The 15,331-nt window shown below is 50.6% G+C and overlaps 1 protein-coding gene and 1 long non-coding RNA gene across 8 annotated transcripts in view; one reads left to right on the forward strand and one right to left on the reverse strand.

Moving 5' to 3' along the window:
* The window catches only part of LOC106724352, a 26,370-nt gene extending 12,884 nt beyond the window's left edge, over window positions 1-13,486 (reverse strand). The window contains exon 1 of the long non-coding RNA XR_001360115.1: window positions 13,477-13,486. This is a non-coding gene — a long non-coding RNA (uncharacterized LOC106724352). The remainder of the gene's footprint in view (window positions 1-13,476) is intronic.
* ACSL1 (acyl-CoA synthetase long-chain family member 1) overlaps window positions 8,358-15,331 on the forward strand; it is a 46,754-nt gene continuing 39,780 nt past the window's right edge. For 3 of the 7 annotated variants that reach the window (XM_014531405.1, XM_014531404.1, XM_014531406.1), the window contains exon 1: window positions 13,747-13,973. In XM_014531405.1, the coding sequence (XP_014386891.1) occupies window positions 13,776-13,973 (198 nt within the window). In that variant the 5' untranslated portion in view covers window positions 13,747-13,775. Of the gene's footprint in view, window positions 8,369-8,890; window positions 8,998-10,500; window positions 10,673-11,310; window positions 11,391-12,077; window positions 12,145-13,746; window positions 13,974-15,331 lie in introns of those variants that run through there. The other 4 variants (XM_014531407.1, XM_014531408.1, XM_005883850.2 and 1 more) reach the window with 4 other exon arrangements.

Genomic DNA, 15,331 nt, shown 5'->3' on the forward strand with positions numbered 1-15,331 from the left:
GCGGGCGGGCAGGGGGAGGGGGAGGAGATCAGTGTCAAGTTCTCTATAATCTTACATATCTGTACTGTAGTCTTCGTTGACCTGGTATTCCTACTTAGAATCACACCTTGTTTCCGGGCCTCCACAGCTGTTCGTTCTTCCTGTAGGACAATTACCCACATTGTGCCTCACTCGGCTTCCCAGATGGCCTGGTGAGGAGCTGGCAGGGACCTTGCCTGTCGAGCAGTCCAATCAACCACCTCACTGAGGATGGCACCAAGATCCAGAGGGTGTGGCTGAGCCGCCCAGAAACAGGCTAGACTGTGAGGACAGTGCCAGTGTGTTCTCTGCTGACATGAGTCAGAGACGAATGCCACCGAGGCCAGGGCCTCTTTAGCATTCAGGCAGTCAGACAGTGCTCAGCCCTGAGGCAGGAGCTGCAGCTGTGGGGTCCCCAGGACACACCTCCTCAGATGAGGCTGCTGTGGCCCCAGGGCCACGATTCTCCTTCCTCCAGAGCAGCCGCAGGCCACTTGGGCAGGTGACAGTCACAGACAGGTCCTGCACTCTTCCCTCCATCGTGGGGCGATGCTGAATAGCTTTGTCTCCCTCCCGATGGAAAGCCTGTTTGCAGCCTTGGCAGGCGCTGCTCCCCGGCCCAGTTAGCAGTGCTGTTTATTGCGCCCATGGTTGGGAGCTGCCAGAGACAAGTGATCAGAGAGGTTGCAGGTACTGCTCAGGAGATGGGGGGCCGTCCCCACAGTGGGGGGGGTGTGCCCCCGGTGGGTGGGGGTAGACCATCCATTAGAGTGCAGGGTGGATGTACTAGGATTTCTGTCGATCCTTATTTTTTAGCTTTCTTTTTAAAGTTATATTTTATAGAAATATGTGTACATAGTTTATATGTAAATGCACTTATATATTAGGGATGCATTTTACTTATTGCTTTGGGTGCATTGTCGAAAGGTTAGGGAATCAGAAAATTACCTCCTTCTCTACCATTTTTCCAAGGAGAAGACTCAGTTTGTCAGTGAAGGGGAAGCGAACTGCTTTGTGAAACGAGGCTGTGAGCCTTGTTCTCGTGGTCTCTGACCTTGGGTGAGTCAGGTGAAATCCAGAGTGCGCTTTGCTTTTGGACCCAAAACTCGACAGTGTAGAAACCTCATTAGGACATGGTTGTTTTTTCGGTGTTGACATAGATTGGGAACATAATATATATTTGCAATTTGAGTACATGGACCTTTTTCTCACATGACAATTAAATGCCATGCTAGTTGGCCATGCTAAATCAATATTTAAGTTGGCTTTCTTGCTTTAGCCCTTCACGCAGCTGGCGGGAGGCGGTGTGTGCTCTGGTCCGACCTGCTCCCCCGCACAGGTGCGCACTCAGGCTGTGGGAGCCTGGAGCTGGACCGGCCTCAGAGGTAATGATAGGATGTTTGGGATTTGCCTTAAAAATCCTTTTAAAAAATGGATCAAATGAAACAATATTAGCAAAATGTTGATCTTTTTAAAATATATATTTTTTATTGATTTCATAGAGGGAGCGAGAGGGAGAGATAGAAACATCAACGATGAGAGAGAATCATTGATCCGCTGCCTCCTGCATGCCTTCTACTGGGGATCGAGGCCTCAACTCGGGCATGTGCCCTTGACCGGAATCAAACCCGGGACCCTTCAGTCTGCAGGCCGATGCTCTATCTACTGAGCCAAACCGGCTAGGGCAAAATGTTGATCATTATTAAAGCTGAGGGCATGGGTGCGTGGTGGCTTATTATACTGCTCTGGCTACTTTTGAATAGATTTGGAAATTTCCGTAATAAAAGTTTAACCAAAACATAAAGGAAAAGAGACTCAAACTAGTGTCACCCAAGTAGGTAATAGCCAGACCGGACAATCTCTTTTTCCTTCTTTCCCTCCTTTAAACAAACACTGGCCTATTATTCTATAATGCTGTCAGCTTAGTAGATTTGTGTTGTGTTAACTCCCCCTGGGGCCAGTCCCGTCGTCTTATAGTTACCTGAACGCTTGGTGTAACTCTAGCTCGTGTCCCGTGGTTGTCACCAGCACCTCCCTCATCCCTCCTCATACAATGAGCTAAACCCTGGCTAACCTTTCCTCTGCCTCACGTCCCTCCTGCAGCACCACCGAGGGCCTGGGCAGGGCTGTGGGAGTTAGAGGTCATCTGTCCAGGCTCTGCTGGGTCCCGAGGCACCGCGCGCGCAGCCTGAGAATACTCTGTGGGTTCCATTCGCCTCTGCTTCTGAGGGTCACGGCGCTTCCCTGCTGAAGAGCGGAGCTCGCGGTCCCCTCTCCGGCGACAGGTCTGTCTCTGTGTCCTGCCTCCCACCTGCCCTGTAGTGCCGAGCCCTCTCTCTAGTTGTCCAGGCCCTCTGAAACCGCGGTCTATTTTAAGAGGTGTAAGTAACCCTACCCAACCTGTGTCCCCTCAGCCTCCTTACCCAGGTCACTGATATCTGATCGTGGCGACTTCTTCCAGCCCTAAGGCCTGGGTCTCTTCTCCGCCTCCCGTACCGGCCTCGCCCTGGCAGGGACCTGAGGGCTCCGTGAAGGACCCGCGGCTGCCTGCGGCCAGCCTCCTGCTCCCAGCTGCATCATAGCCTGTGGACAGGGTGCTGTCCTGGGAGAGAGGCAGGGTGTCCTTGGCCTCTGGTTCAGGACACAGTTGTTCCTGACCCCCCTGCCCTGCGGCCTCCTCTTTGCTCCCCGCACCCGCACCTGTCCCTGCCGGTTCCCACCTGGCTCTGCGGCCAGCCCTCCCTGCCTCTGCATCCTGGCGGCCCCTTCAGTCCTCACGGTCTGTCCGTACAGGTGTCTTTGTCCTCACTGAAGGCAGAGGGCCCTGCAAGCGCTGTGTCCTCACGCTGATGGCCTCCTGCCTGCGAGGGACTCCCTAGGAGAGGTTTTGTTCCCCTGTGGTTTCAGAGTATTCCCCTGTGTGTTTCTTTGCCGTGGGAGCCTTGGGTGGAAGTTGCCCACATAGCAGGTCGGTGGCTGCACCGGGGCCCAGCACAGGGCAGATGGTGAGAGCTGGATGTGTACTTGCTGGGAGGGGCCGACTCCTCCTGCATCCTCTGCCAGGACAGGTTGCCGCCCGGAGCCCTTTCTGAGCAGGTGGCCAATACGTAAATACCAGAAGAAATGGACTGACCTAGTTAGAGCGTCTTTATCTTATTTGTAAAGATATAGCAAAGTTCAAAGAATAATAAAATCATAAAGCAGGTACCACGTGCCCACCACCTAGAATTGATGCTTTTTAACATTGATGGTTTTTCCTACGTGCCCTGCGGTCGCCTGCGGGTGCTGGGTGTAGGAGGGATCCTGGGCCAGGGCTCCTGGCCATCCTCCGCCTTCTCCAGCATCGTCCTCGAGGTGCCCCTTGGCATCGGCGAGGGAGGGGGCACCGCTTCCCTCAGCGCCCACGCCTGTCTCTCCCCGAGGCCCGCACAGGCAGCAGCGGCGAAGCTGACCCAGGATTTCGTAGCCCATCGTGGTACTGCCAGTTCCTAGGACACAAATCGAATGTTTTGCATTTGACTCTACCGTTCTTTCCATCTTTCTGTGCTGTCTCTATATTCACCACTGAAGTGAGCAGCTTTGGACAAAGCATCCGATGGACCCCAGACTTGGGTGCCTTCTGTGGGTGCAGCTTCTCAAACAAACGGGCCCACTCCCCTCAGTGGAGAAGAGTCCTGCCTCCAGGCCCAGCGCTGGCCACTGGGAAAGGACGCCTGCCCCTTCCCTGTGAAGTGGTCCTCCCTTCTCCCGCCGGAGCCTCTTGTGTTCGGGTCGGCTTTGGTTTCCCGCAGGCCAGGAAGGTCATCTCTGCCTCTGGGTTGTCAGCAGAGCAGGACTTTTCTCTGCGTCTCCAGCTATTATCATAACAGGCTCTGCTTGTGTTGCCCAACCACTCCCAGCGTTGGTGTCAGCTTCTTTAACATGCAGACCTGCAGATGCGTTTGGGCTCTTCCTGTGCCATATGCCAACTGAAATGCCACGCCTCCTTGGTCCAGGTGCGGGTGAGCAGCTGCACCTGCAGGAGCCTCGGCGCCTTGTTCTCGCAGAGGGTGGGGTCAGCCTAACCAGCAGGCCTCTCGTCCCCGTCGGATGGAGCAGAGCCGGCTGTCCGAGGCCGCCTGCTGGTCCACGCCTGCTCCCCTCGCCAGCTCTTACCTGCTTTGTCCCGACATATGTACAGTAATCGCTTAACAGTAGCAAATCCGTGGTTAAGGACCAGTGGAAACATCTTGTTTCTCTTCGGAATTTTCTTGAGTGGGACCCTCTCTAAGAATCAGTAAAAAACATATCCTCAGATGAGGATTGAAAAGACACACACACCCCAGGATTTGGTAACTAAATGGATATAACCCGAGGCCGCCTGCTGGTCCACGCCTGCTCCTCTCGCCAGCTCTTACCAGCCACATCCCTGCCTTGTCCCGACATATGTACAGTAACCCTTAACAGTAGCAAATCCGTGGTTAAAGACCAGTGGAAACATCTTGTTTCTCTTCGGAATTTTCTTGAGTGGGACCCTCTCTAAGAATCAATAAAAAACATATCCTCAGATGAGGATTGAAAAGACACACACACCCCAGGATTTGGTAACTAAATGGATATAAATGGAAAAAAATAGATGAAATTGGAGGGCTAAATTTTTGAGCCTGGGAGAATGCCGTGGAGCAGTGACGAGGAGGGGAGGGTGGGCAGGAAGGAAGGAATTCCATCCTCTCCCCCGGTTCTCTGGGCAAGCTGGCCAGGGCACCGAAATTTTTGAGCCTGGGAGAAAGCCATGGAGCAGTGACGAGGGGAGGGTGGGCAGGAAGGAAGGAATTCCATCCTCTCCCCCGGTTCTCTGGGCAAGCTGGCCAGGGCACCGCCTCACCATGGCAGTAAAATTTAGCTCCTTAGCAGTAAAATTAACCTGCTGTCCCGCACAGGCTGCTCCGTGCTGTCTCATTAGGCGTGTCCTGACTATAATTACCATCTCCCCAAGTGGATGTACAGGGCAGGCCCTCATGTCTGTGTTGAAGAGAGAAGCAGGAGAACCATGTGGTTGGGTTTTTTCCTCTGGAGAATGTTGGGCAGGTCCTGTCCTCAGCATTCCTTACATCTCTGAGTGCCACCCCAGCCCTCGGCATCCCTAGAGTCCTGCCTTTACCCAGCTCCTGGCTGTTCGTCTGGTTTGGAGGAGTCTCTCTTCTGACATAGAAAACTCGCTCCCAGAAGCTGGGGGCAGCCCTGGTGTCGGGCTCTGGGCTGGCGCCCTTCTTCTGGCATTTGCCGTTCCACTTCAGAAAGGTATTTGTCCACTCTGTTCCCTTCCCTGTGGGCAGGCGTGTTTTGTTTAAAAAGTAATCTGCAGTTGGAGGTCTGAATGTATGTCTAAACGTCTGCTAAGAAGAGAGGCCCCTTGTCCTTGGATGACTTGGGTTATTTGAGAAATAATGGGAAGAAGGCAAGACACGATTTTTTAAAGTTTATCTTTAAGTATTTAAAATTTACTAAAAGTATTGCAGATGTCCCCCTCCCCCATTGAAAGACGCTGTCTTCACGTGGACTTTCAGTCGGTGGCTTGAACCTTTTTTCCGTCCACATCACCTGGAGCTGCTTCACTCCCTCCAGCCCGCAGCTGCGAGGGGTGCGGAGGAGCAGGCTGAGTTTGGGGATGCTTTGAATTCCCGTCCTCTTTGGAGACTCTGCTCTATACATATCTCCTCCCGGGCTTACAGTGGAGAGTGGGTCAGAATCGCAGAGGGTCGTTCATGACTCAGGAAATGTTTCTGAAGACCTGTCTGGGCGAGGCACTGTGATGAGCACCAAGGGCATATGAAGACGGATGGGAGGGCGCCGGCCCCGGGGCAGAGAGGCATCTCCCTAGGAGTGTAAGGTAGGACGAGCGAAGGGCCACTCAGGGCCGGAGTACTCCTCAGTGAGGAAGGACTGGGCGCTCTGGCCCGGGGCCTGTAGGAAGTGATTACAGAAAGTGGCCTCTGGCCTGTTTGGGGAGGATGTGGGCCTGTCCAGCAGGACAGGAGACACGGAAGGTGGAGGTGGTAGTGGGGAGTGCAGGGCGCAGGGAGGCGCAGGGAAGACTGTGGTGGGCGTTGAGGGGGGCGGGAGTTGGGAGGGGAGTGGAGGTAGTGTGCACCCGTGACCCTGCCTCCGTGGCCGTGGTGAGGCGGGGCCTTGGCCGGCTCGCCCAGAGAACCAGGGGAGAGGATGCAACTTCTCCTCAGGCATAAAGGATGTAACTTCCTCCTGCTAGTCGACCCTCCCCACCTCTTCGCTGCTCCCCGCGTTCTCCCAGACTCAAAAATTTAGCCCTCCAATTTCATCTGTTTTCCATTTATATCCATTTAGTTACCAAATCCTGATGTGTGTGTGTGTTTCTTTTTAATCCTCACTTGAGGATATGTGTTTTTTTTATTGATCTTTAGAGAGAGAGAAAGAGGGGAAGAGAGAGAGAGGGAAAAACATGGATGTGAGAGAGAAACATCAATCGATTGCCTCCCATATGCTCCCTGACCAGGAGGAATCAAACCAGGGCACATACCTGCACCCTAGGTATATGCCCTGCCCAGGAATTGAACCCACAACCTCTTGATGCCTGGGACGATGCTCCAACCAACAGCCACCTGGACAGGGCCTGGTGTGTTGTTGTTGTTTTTTAACTGATTAAAAAAATGTTATTGTGATAAAATATGCGTAACATAAAATTTGTCAATTTAACCATTTTAAGTGTACAATTCAGCGGCATTAAGTACATTCCCACTGTTGTAGAACAATTACCACTTTCTGGCTCCAGAATTTTTCATCATCCCAAACAGAAACTACCCCCCTCCCACCCCTGGTAGTCCTATCTCTATGAACGTGCCTACATTCTATGAGGTCCCTCATAGAAGTGGAATCATGTAACATTTGTCTTTCTGTGTCTGGCATCTTTCACTTAGCATTACGTTTTCAAGGTTAAGCCATGTTGTAGCAGGTATCAGAATTTCCTGCTTTTTTAAGGCTGAATAATATTCCATGGTATACATCTTCCACGTGTTGTGTGTCCCTTTGTCTCTTGCTGGACCTGGTGCTCATCCTGCCTTTTATCACTGTGTCCTGTGGCTTTTGGCCGTCCTGTGTGTCGCCTCCCACCTCTGTCTGGATTTGAACCGCCAATTGCCTGGGTTGTGCACTTGCCTCTCAAGGTCCCTTGGCTTTGGTTTGAGACCTGGGCTCCGTTCCTGGTTCCTGTTCTTGCATGGAGCTGGGGCGGGACATTGAGCTTCTGGACTTTGAATTGAAGGTAGTGACAACCCCACCAGGGAGGTCTCCAGAACTAGTCTTGAGTTCTCATAAGGGCCAGCTAACCGAATTTTACTTTTTCTAAGGCACAGCAGTTTAATACCAGCTGGCTAATCATTTCTGGGGGTCTGACTTTACAAAGGCAACTGTCGGGTATTATTGTCAAAATCTCTTAGATACCAGTTTAAAAGGCAATAAAGCATGTGGTTTAGTGCTATGAATATGCCCCCATAGGACACGTTTTATAACTGTCCTAACATTATACAACTGTGTTCTTGTGACTTGGGAGACTTTTTCCGTGGCAGCCACATGTGTGACTTCAGAAATGCTTAGACAGCTTAAGGGAAAGAGAGAGAGAAATGTGGAGAGAGGCCACAGAAAACTGTCCACCCTCCAAGGTGGCCTCAGCGAGGCCGAAAACCCTATCTGAAGAAGCATGTTCAAAGAATTTGAATAAAAAACTGTAGTAATGAAATGTGAATAGGAAAAAGGAAATACTTCTAAAATAATTGGTATTGTCACGTGACTTAAATATATCTGTAGCTTAATGAGTACAGAAACTATTTTACGTAGACATCTGACCATTTCATCTAATCCCTAGCAGTTTATCTGCTCAAGTTGGACACCCTATATTTGGAATCTATTTTGGTTATTTGTGGCCTGTGGCCAACATGAATGGGTGAGGTATGGCCCTAATCTTTCTGGTTAAATTTGGTCTAGCCTTATCCTTGCCCTTAAAAGCGTTGTGTCTCGCTCTTTCTGATAACTTTTGGGGAGATAGGCAGGGAGTGGATTAGTGTAGACATGTTCATCTTGACTCGAGTAGTTTAACACATCGGGTTTCTGAAAACAGCATCCCTGCTCTGTTTCTCCATATAAAAATATTCTTGGAAATGGACTTGGGGAGCCATAGAATCGCTGCACTGAAAACTCAGTGGATTGGAGGGTTACTATACTTAGAAGAGCGCTCCGGGCAGTGGGTGGGAGTCCCTAGTCCCCTGTGAATGCCTGCTCACTGTCCCTGGGATCCCAGGTCCCCCAAGTGGCCTTGCCCTTCTCAGGCTCAGGTGAGGAGGTGGTCCCAGGGCAGCACCCTGTGTGCATGCTCGGGAATTCCTGTCTGGGATGGGGCGGGGCAGCGGCCTCTGCTGTCCCTTCTCACTGGTGGCCTCTGGCCTCTGGGCGTCTGCACCTCCCTCTCTCCAGGGAGAGCCGACGGCTCTTCTGGTGCAAGGGGGGATGGCTTAAGCAAATCTAGCTCTAGGTAATTTGCCAGCCAGGGCTAAGGAGCACGGATCCGACGGTTTGGAGTGGCGCATTGAAAGAACAGCACGCGGTCTGGCTGCCGCTCTCTTGTTCCTCCCGAGGCTGAGCCGTGCCCGGCCAGTGCAGGACAAAGGGGGCGCTTTTAGCCTCTGTAAATGGCCTATTGTGCCAGGGGAGGAGGTGGAGCAAGGAATGGCAGCATCTTGCCAGCTTGGCTTGCTGTTTTCAGCAAAGATGTCAGGATTTCTCCAATGGCTGCCGCCGGGGCAAGGGTGCTACTTATGTGGGTTTGTTTGAGGGCTTCACTCCAAGTGAAGTTTTCTTTCAAACCACTAGTACTCAGCTGGACGAAAGCTTGAGGGGCTTCAGAAGGAGACAAACACCCAAACCACCCGGTTTTTTGGTTTGTACATGGCATGAAGAACATACAATGCTCATGTAAGTATGAGTTTGCAGAATTGCAGGAGCTGTGTGTGTGCGTGTCCGTGTGTGTCCCTGTGTCCTTAGAGAATGATGCCCTTGTGGGTCACCTCTGGCCTGGACCACTTTTTTCCTGGTGCCCACAGAATGGTAAAAGGGGAACTTTTGTGCACAGTGGACCTGGAACCCACATGCTCAGAGGTCGGGTGAGGGGTAAAGGCTAGTGGTGACGTAAGGAGGGGAGAGTTGGGTGGACTTCAGACGCCAGTTCTGATACCGGGGAGTGAGTGCTGGGAGGCCCTTAGAAGCCACCTGCTCCTGCAGGTCCAGGTCCCTAACCTGGGTGGGCTGAAGGGGACGGTGAGCCCATTTGCAAGGAAGTGTGTGGTGGTTCTTAGTGGTAAGGGCCAGCGGTCCCTCCAGAGGGTCAGAATTGTCCGTGTGGAGGAAACGCACGGATTTAGGGTCAGATTGGTGTCCCGATCTTGGGAGACACCTGGGGGAAGCTTTCTAAGTCTCCAGCCTTGATCTCCCCATCATCGTTTTGTATTTGGTGTTCAGCTGAGACACCGGATGTGAACGCTTTCTGAACACCAGATCGATGCTCATTATGTCATTAGCTGCCTTTCTCCAAGTCTGGGCAGCTGGGAAGCAGGCTTCCTGCTCTCCGCCGGCCATGCAGCCGCTTCTGCTCCCTGCCCCGTGCGTCTGCTGCTCTCGGGTCTATTTAAGGGCGGCCTGCGCGCTGTGCTCTGCACTGACTGGGCTTCTGCCAGGTTCCCCTGACCCTTGCCACGTTCCCAGTCAGTCTGTGGTTTTAGACTCCAGCTTCTTCATAGGAAATTCAAACTGAGCAAATCCTCTTTTTGTGGGTGCGGAGAGGAAGTCTCCTGTGTTCCAGCCGAGAAATACTGGCTACTGTCTGCATAAGCCTTCAAGCCAACTGAGTCTTCTTAGCGACAACAGCAGGATCATCTGCCTGGGCTATATACTTCCCCAGATGATGGCATGCAGATCTGCTTTCGAAAGAATTTTTAAAAGATTCCAACCAGAACAGCATTTGGAGTAAGAACTAATTCTGAGTTTTAACCATAGGTTGGCAAGTTCATGAGTCTTGATACTTCTTCGAGACCAATTGTTGATTGAGACGGTCCTAAAGCATGTTCACCTACAGCAGTGGTTCTCAACCTTGGCTGCACATTAGAATCACCTGGGAATCTTTTTAAAATCCTGATTTCTGGGCCTCATCCTCCGGAAATTCTGTTTCTTTGTTACTAATGATGAGGCCCAGAAATCAGGATTTTAAAAAGATTCCCAGGTGATTCTAATGTGCAGCCAAGGTTGGGAACCGCTGACCTACAGCATTTGAAGGCAATTATTGTGGCTCATTTTCTTTGAATGTAGGTCTGCCTCCATTTCTAATGATCCCAAGTACCTTTTCCTCACAGCAGTTAAATAGATGGGGGAAGATTGAAAATGCTCTTGGTTCTTTCCACGGATCTAACTGAGGTCTTGGCTTAGTCCTGTATTGCATGGGCTGAAGTTTCCTACCCACAGCATTAACCAGTTTGTTCGGTGTGGCTGGTTTGCAGCTGGTTACTGATTGCCAGCTAGGAGGCATGGAGGGAACTGCAGCTTGTCTCTGTCACCAAAGATAAGCATTTAGCTGGCGTTAAAGCCCTTGGCGTTACAGGTCAGTTTATCCAATAAAATGCTTTTGCACGAGTGCTACTGCACTTTCCTGAAGTTTTAAAAAAGCTTTCTTTCCTAGACGTTTCTAAAAATAGACTCCTTTCATTCTTAGTTTGATGCTGTCTGCAGCTTGGCTATTGCCAATGCTTACAATAGAAAAAAAAACTACCCGTTTAGGACTGTACTTGTTTGTGAGGGAGTTATTTAATATTTTCACACGGGGATGTGATTCTGTAGAACGGGTGGGGAATGTCCTGCCTGAGGACCGTATAAGGCCCAAGAAATCATTGGGTCTGGCCCTGCCAAGGCCTTGGGGGTGAGTTAGTGTTTGACTATAACAGGCTAATTTTGGAGTTGACAAGTTTGTATGGCCCTCGAATGATGTTATAAATATCCAAATGGGCCTTGGCAGGAAATAGGTTCCCCACCCCTGCTGTAGGACAACCCCTGTAAATTCACACGATCTAGGTTTTATTGAAATTACTTCGGGGAAAGGCAAGGGTGTTGGGTGAGGGGTGGGTGACTCCCATTCAACTTACAGTGCTGAGGCGGGTAACGAAGACAAGTAGGAGGTGGGTCGTTTAGAGGGGAAGGCAGGTGTGTTCACGTTAACTGCAGAAGGTTGCTTTGCATTCGTAGAATTGCAATACTGTATGAAGTCTGACAGCTCAGTGCCAAGAGGACCGACTCCATTTGTCTGCTTAGCCTCAAAGTCTCCTGTAAGCATCTCCCTCAGAGAGGCCTAGCCTGATCACTGGATGTCAATTGTGGTAACACCCATCACACCTTGTAGATATTAATTTTGTACTGTATCCCTCCCCCCCCGCCCCCACTGCCGCCAGCTGATTGGCCCACTGAGCACCCGGCCCTGTCTTTAGCGCTGTCCTCCAGCTCCTAACGCATGCCTGGTGCACACTGGAGGCTCAGATATGTTCAAGGACTGGAGTAGTTTAATTCCTATGAATTCATCTAGAATAAAATGTGCTGCGAGTGTATGTTGACCGTCTGTTTCTTTCCTGGTCTGTCTTGTGTTGGTTCAACATACCACCCAACATCTGATCATTTCAGTGGCTTTTCAAAATATGCCCATTGTCTCTTCCTATTGGGAAGCTGAGCAGAAAGAAAACAATGTCTGTTTTCAGAGCTGGCACTGGCAGTGACACTGACTGATGCCTGTCCCTGCCCATGGGTGGAGCAGTGGGGTGACTCTGCTCCCAGCTTCTCATTGGCCATCCTTCACCCCTCTTCTCCTGGGAAGTCAAGTATGGATTTTGTCTGCTAGTTACCTTTAGCCCAGTGGGCAGCAGCACAGGACTCGGCATGTGACTAATGCCCCGATAGACCTTGGCAGGCGGGTAAGCATGAGGCTGAGCTCCTCCGCCCGGCCCCACCCCCACCCCGCCGCCTTTTCTGTCTCTGCAGTGGTGTGTCACCTGCACTCAGCTGTTGGTGGCACAGATGGTGAGTGGTTTTGTAAGTACTGGTGTTTTCTCTCCAGAATTCTGACCTGAAGAAATTTGCTTATCTGTTCATTCTCTGTTGTCATGTCAGAGCTTGAAATTTCCAGTGTGTGTGTGTGTGTGTGTGTGTACGTGTGTGTACATACGTGTGTGTACATATGTGCTTACACCTACACAGAGCTGTTGTAGCACAAGATTGCATGAGCTGAACAGATACATTCTATTGGCCCCTGTAGTATCAGTGGCCAGTGAAAACACTTGATTTGCTGCTACGCTGTAAAGAAAAGAATGCAGTGGTACAGACTGAAATTAAAAGAGGACTTCTATATTTGAAAAAGGAGGATTATTTTCAGTCTGTTTAAAAGAACATATAACAAGTAGCTCACAGATACCTGAACTTCGAGCCAAATGAACACTTAGTGGACTGCCAGGAAATTTTCGAGAAAACTCTTTCAGGTCATTTACTGTTATTACCTTTCCTTTACTGCCAAACATACTGCAGAGCAGTAATTCATCAATAACTTTCTAATGAGAATTATTCTTCTATACTACCTGTACTTCACATTTTTTATACTGATGTATATGTAAATTATCTATAACATGCAATTTGGGGCTTTAATATGCTTTGAGTTATTCATCTAATTTTGGCTTCTAAATTTTGTTTGTAAACTTTTATTACCTCTGTACCTTACTGTTCTGCACAAAGGACTAACCACAGAGTATTGGTAGAGGAAATAATGATGCATCCCATTCATTGAGCACTTTCTGGTGCCTCGTATCATTCTAAGTTCTATGTGAATTATTTAGTCCTTATAAAAGCCCTCCGAGGTAGGTTACTATTTTCCATCTCCATTTCTACATGAGGAAACTGAGGCGCAGAGAGGTGAAGTCATTCGTCCCAAATCACACAGCTAATGAGCGGGGGAGGCAGGATTTGGTTCTGGAATCTGGGACCTTAAATACTATTCTATATGTTTTCTCCAATACTACGTTATAATCTCTCTCCACGTGTGTGGTGGTTGGTGTATAGTTTATGCACACTGGTTTGCTATGTTTTAGCCATACTACGCGTTGAGGAATATAAAGGAAATTATCTTATCAGAATAGCCAGCCATCGTTTCCCATGCACCTACTTCTGCTGTTGCTTTCATGGTGCAGAGGAGGGGGAGGGGAGACACACATTGACATTGGATGGGTCTGTTGATCAGTTGGGAGCTGCTTGTGGGAAAAGTGAAAACCGACGGCCCTGGGTGGTTTGGGCGTGTTTGTGCCTCTTCACTCTGTCCATTTGCTGTGCTGGTGGCAGTTGGCTCTGTGTGATGAGGTGGAGGAGAACAGAGGATACTGTCGGGGAAGAAGATGGTAACTTATGCCACTTAGCTGAGTATTTTGTGGCAGGAATTCTCTGTGTGTAAACATTTTTAAATGTGATTAATGAAAACTTGATACAGGCTGATAGAAGTAAAATGCTTCCTAACGGGATCTTTACAAAACCGGAATCACGCAGCCAGGAGAAGACCTGGGCCGTGAGGCTGGGGCCGTCGGGTCCGGTGTTGGCTCTGGGATCTGCAGGAGTCCTCCCTGGAATGAACATGGCGTTTTTCTCTCCCAACAGAAGTCAGCGTAGGGCACCACCGGCACGGGATGATGCAGGCCCACGAGCTGTTCCGGTATTTTCGGATGCCAGAGCTGGCTGACTTCCGACAGTACGTTCGCACGCTTCCCACCAACACGCTCATGGGCTTCGGCGCGTTCGCTGCACTCACCACTTTCTGGTACGCCACGCGGCCCAGGGCCCTGAAGCCGCCATGTGACCTCGCCATGCAGTCGGTGGAGGTGGCGGTAAGTGGACGGCTGACCTGCCTGTGGGTTTCCCCTGCCTTTTCCCAGACGAGCCACGCCCGTCAGACGTGATTGCTTGCGGGGCACTTTGTAAGGGAAGATGGACCCAACAAACAGAAGTTTGCCGATGATTGTAAATGGAGGTGGAGGCCAGAGTGTCGGGCACAAGGACAGATGAGGTGGTGTTGGCTGGGGGTCTGCCCATCCTCACGCAGGGGCTCATTCCAGAGTCCCCGAGCCTCTCCCCTGCGCTGGCACTGCGGTCGCCCCAAGATTCTGCGAAAGGAGGGACAGGCTGAGCCGCAGCCCTCTCCAGGCCTTATGTTCCAGCAGAGAAGAGGGTTGTCAAACGCATGTCAAACCGAAGGATTTCGCTTGTGCTGTATCTGAAAGTTAGAACACATCCCCCAGCCATTGAAAGGGACTCTGAGATTTCAAATAGAACTTGCCAGAATAACGCGGCCACAGAGCTACGACAGGACACTCGGGGGGCGCCTGGGGTTGCGCTGCTGAGTGCCATGGCTGCATATCCCTCAGGCAACGGGAGGTCATGCTGTCATTGTTAGGAAAATACACCGGAGCAGAGCGTGCACTCGTAATGCAATGCGGGCTGAATGGTGGGATGGCCGAGGAAATCGAAATGCCTCCCCCGTCCTGCCCAGGCTCTGCTCCTGCCTCCGCCTCTGAACCTTCCCCTGGTCAGTAGAAACGTGAGGGGACAGGAGCCGTGTGCTCAGCGGGTGACTCTTGCCCTGCTCTCTGCGCTGTCCTCCTTCCTTTCCTGCCCCACTCCGAGTGCATTTCCAGTGCGCGTTGCTTTCGACTTATATGAAAAACAGTGTTGTAAAACGCCAATTGCCTCACTCCTGCTCTCAGATGTAGGTGAAAGGCCTCCCTCCCGGCGGGCAGGCATGTGGGGGAGGGAGCGTGTGCCCTTCTAAATATAGCTTCTTGGTACTTAGAAGATTTTAGTTCTTTTAGACAATCTCTTGGATTCATTAATGTGAAACTCCTAAAAGGTATAAAAGATACGCCAGTTTTATTCATGTCAAAATGTAAAAATAGAAGGAGTGAACTGCTGAGGAAAGATGGCTTTAAGATACTTTAGGTCAGCTTCATATTTCACCTCAGCTAATCACCTACCAATGATGAGTAGAATCTAGTATTTTCTAACAGGTACGAGTGAGGGTTGGGGAATTCTTTCTCTCCCGGCAGAGGACCTGATGTCTCCTAACAGCGTTGCCCTCACTATGAGAAGAGGACTTGGCAAGTGCAGATTTAAGATGTTTATAATTTAGCCCGGCTGGCATGGCTCAGTGGCTGAGCGTTGACCTACAAACCAGGAGGTCAAGGTTAAT

Source organism: Myotis brandtii, unplaced genomic scaffold (genome assembly GCF_000412655.1).
Source record: "Myotis brandtii unplaced genomic scaffold, ASM41265v1 scaffold802, whole genome shotgun sequence".
NCBI classification, from domain to species: domain Eukaryota; kingdom Metazoa; phylum Chordata; class Mammalia; order Chiroptera; family Vespertilionidae; genus Myotis; species Myotis brandtii.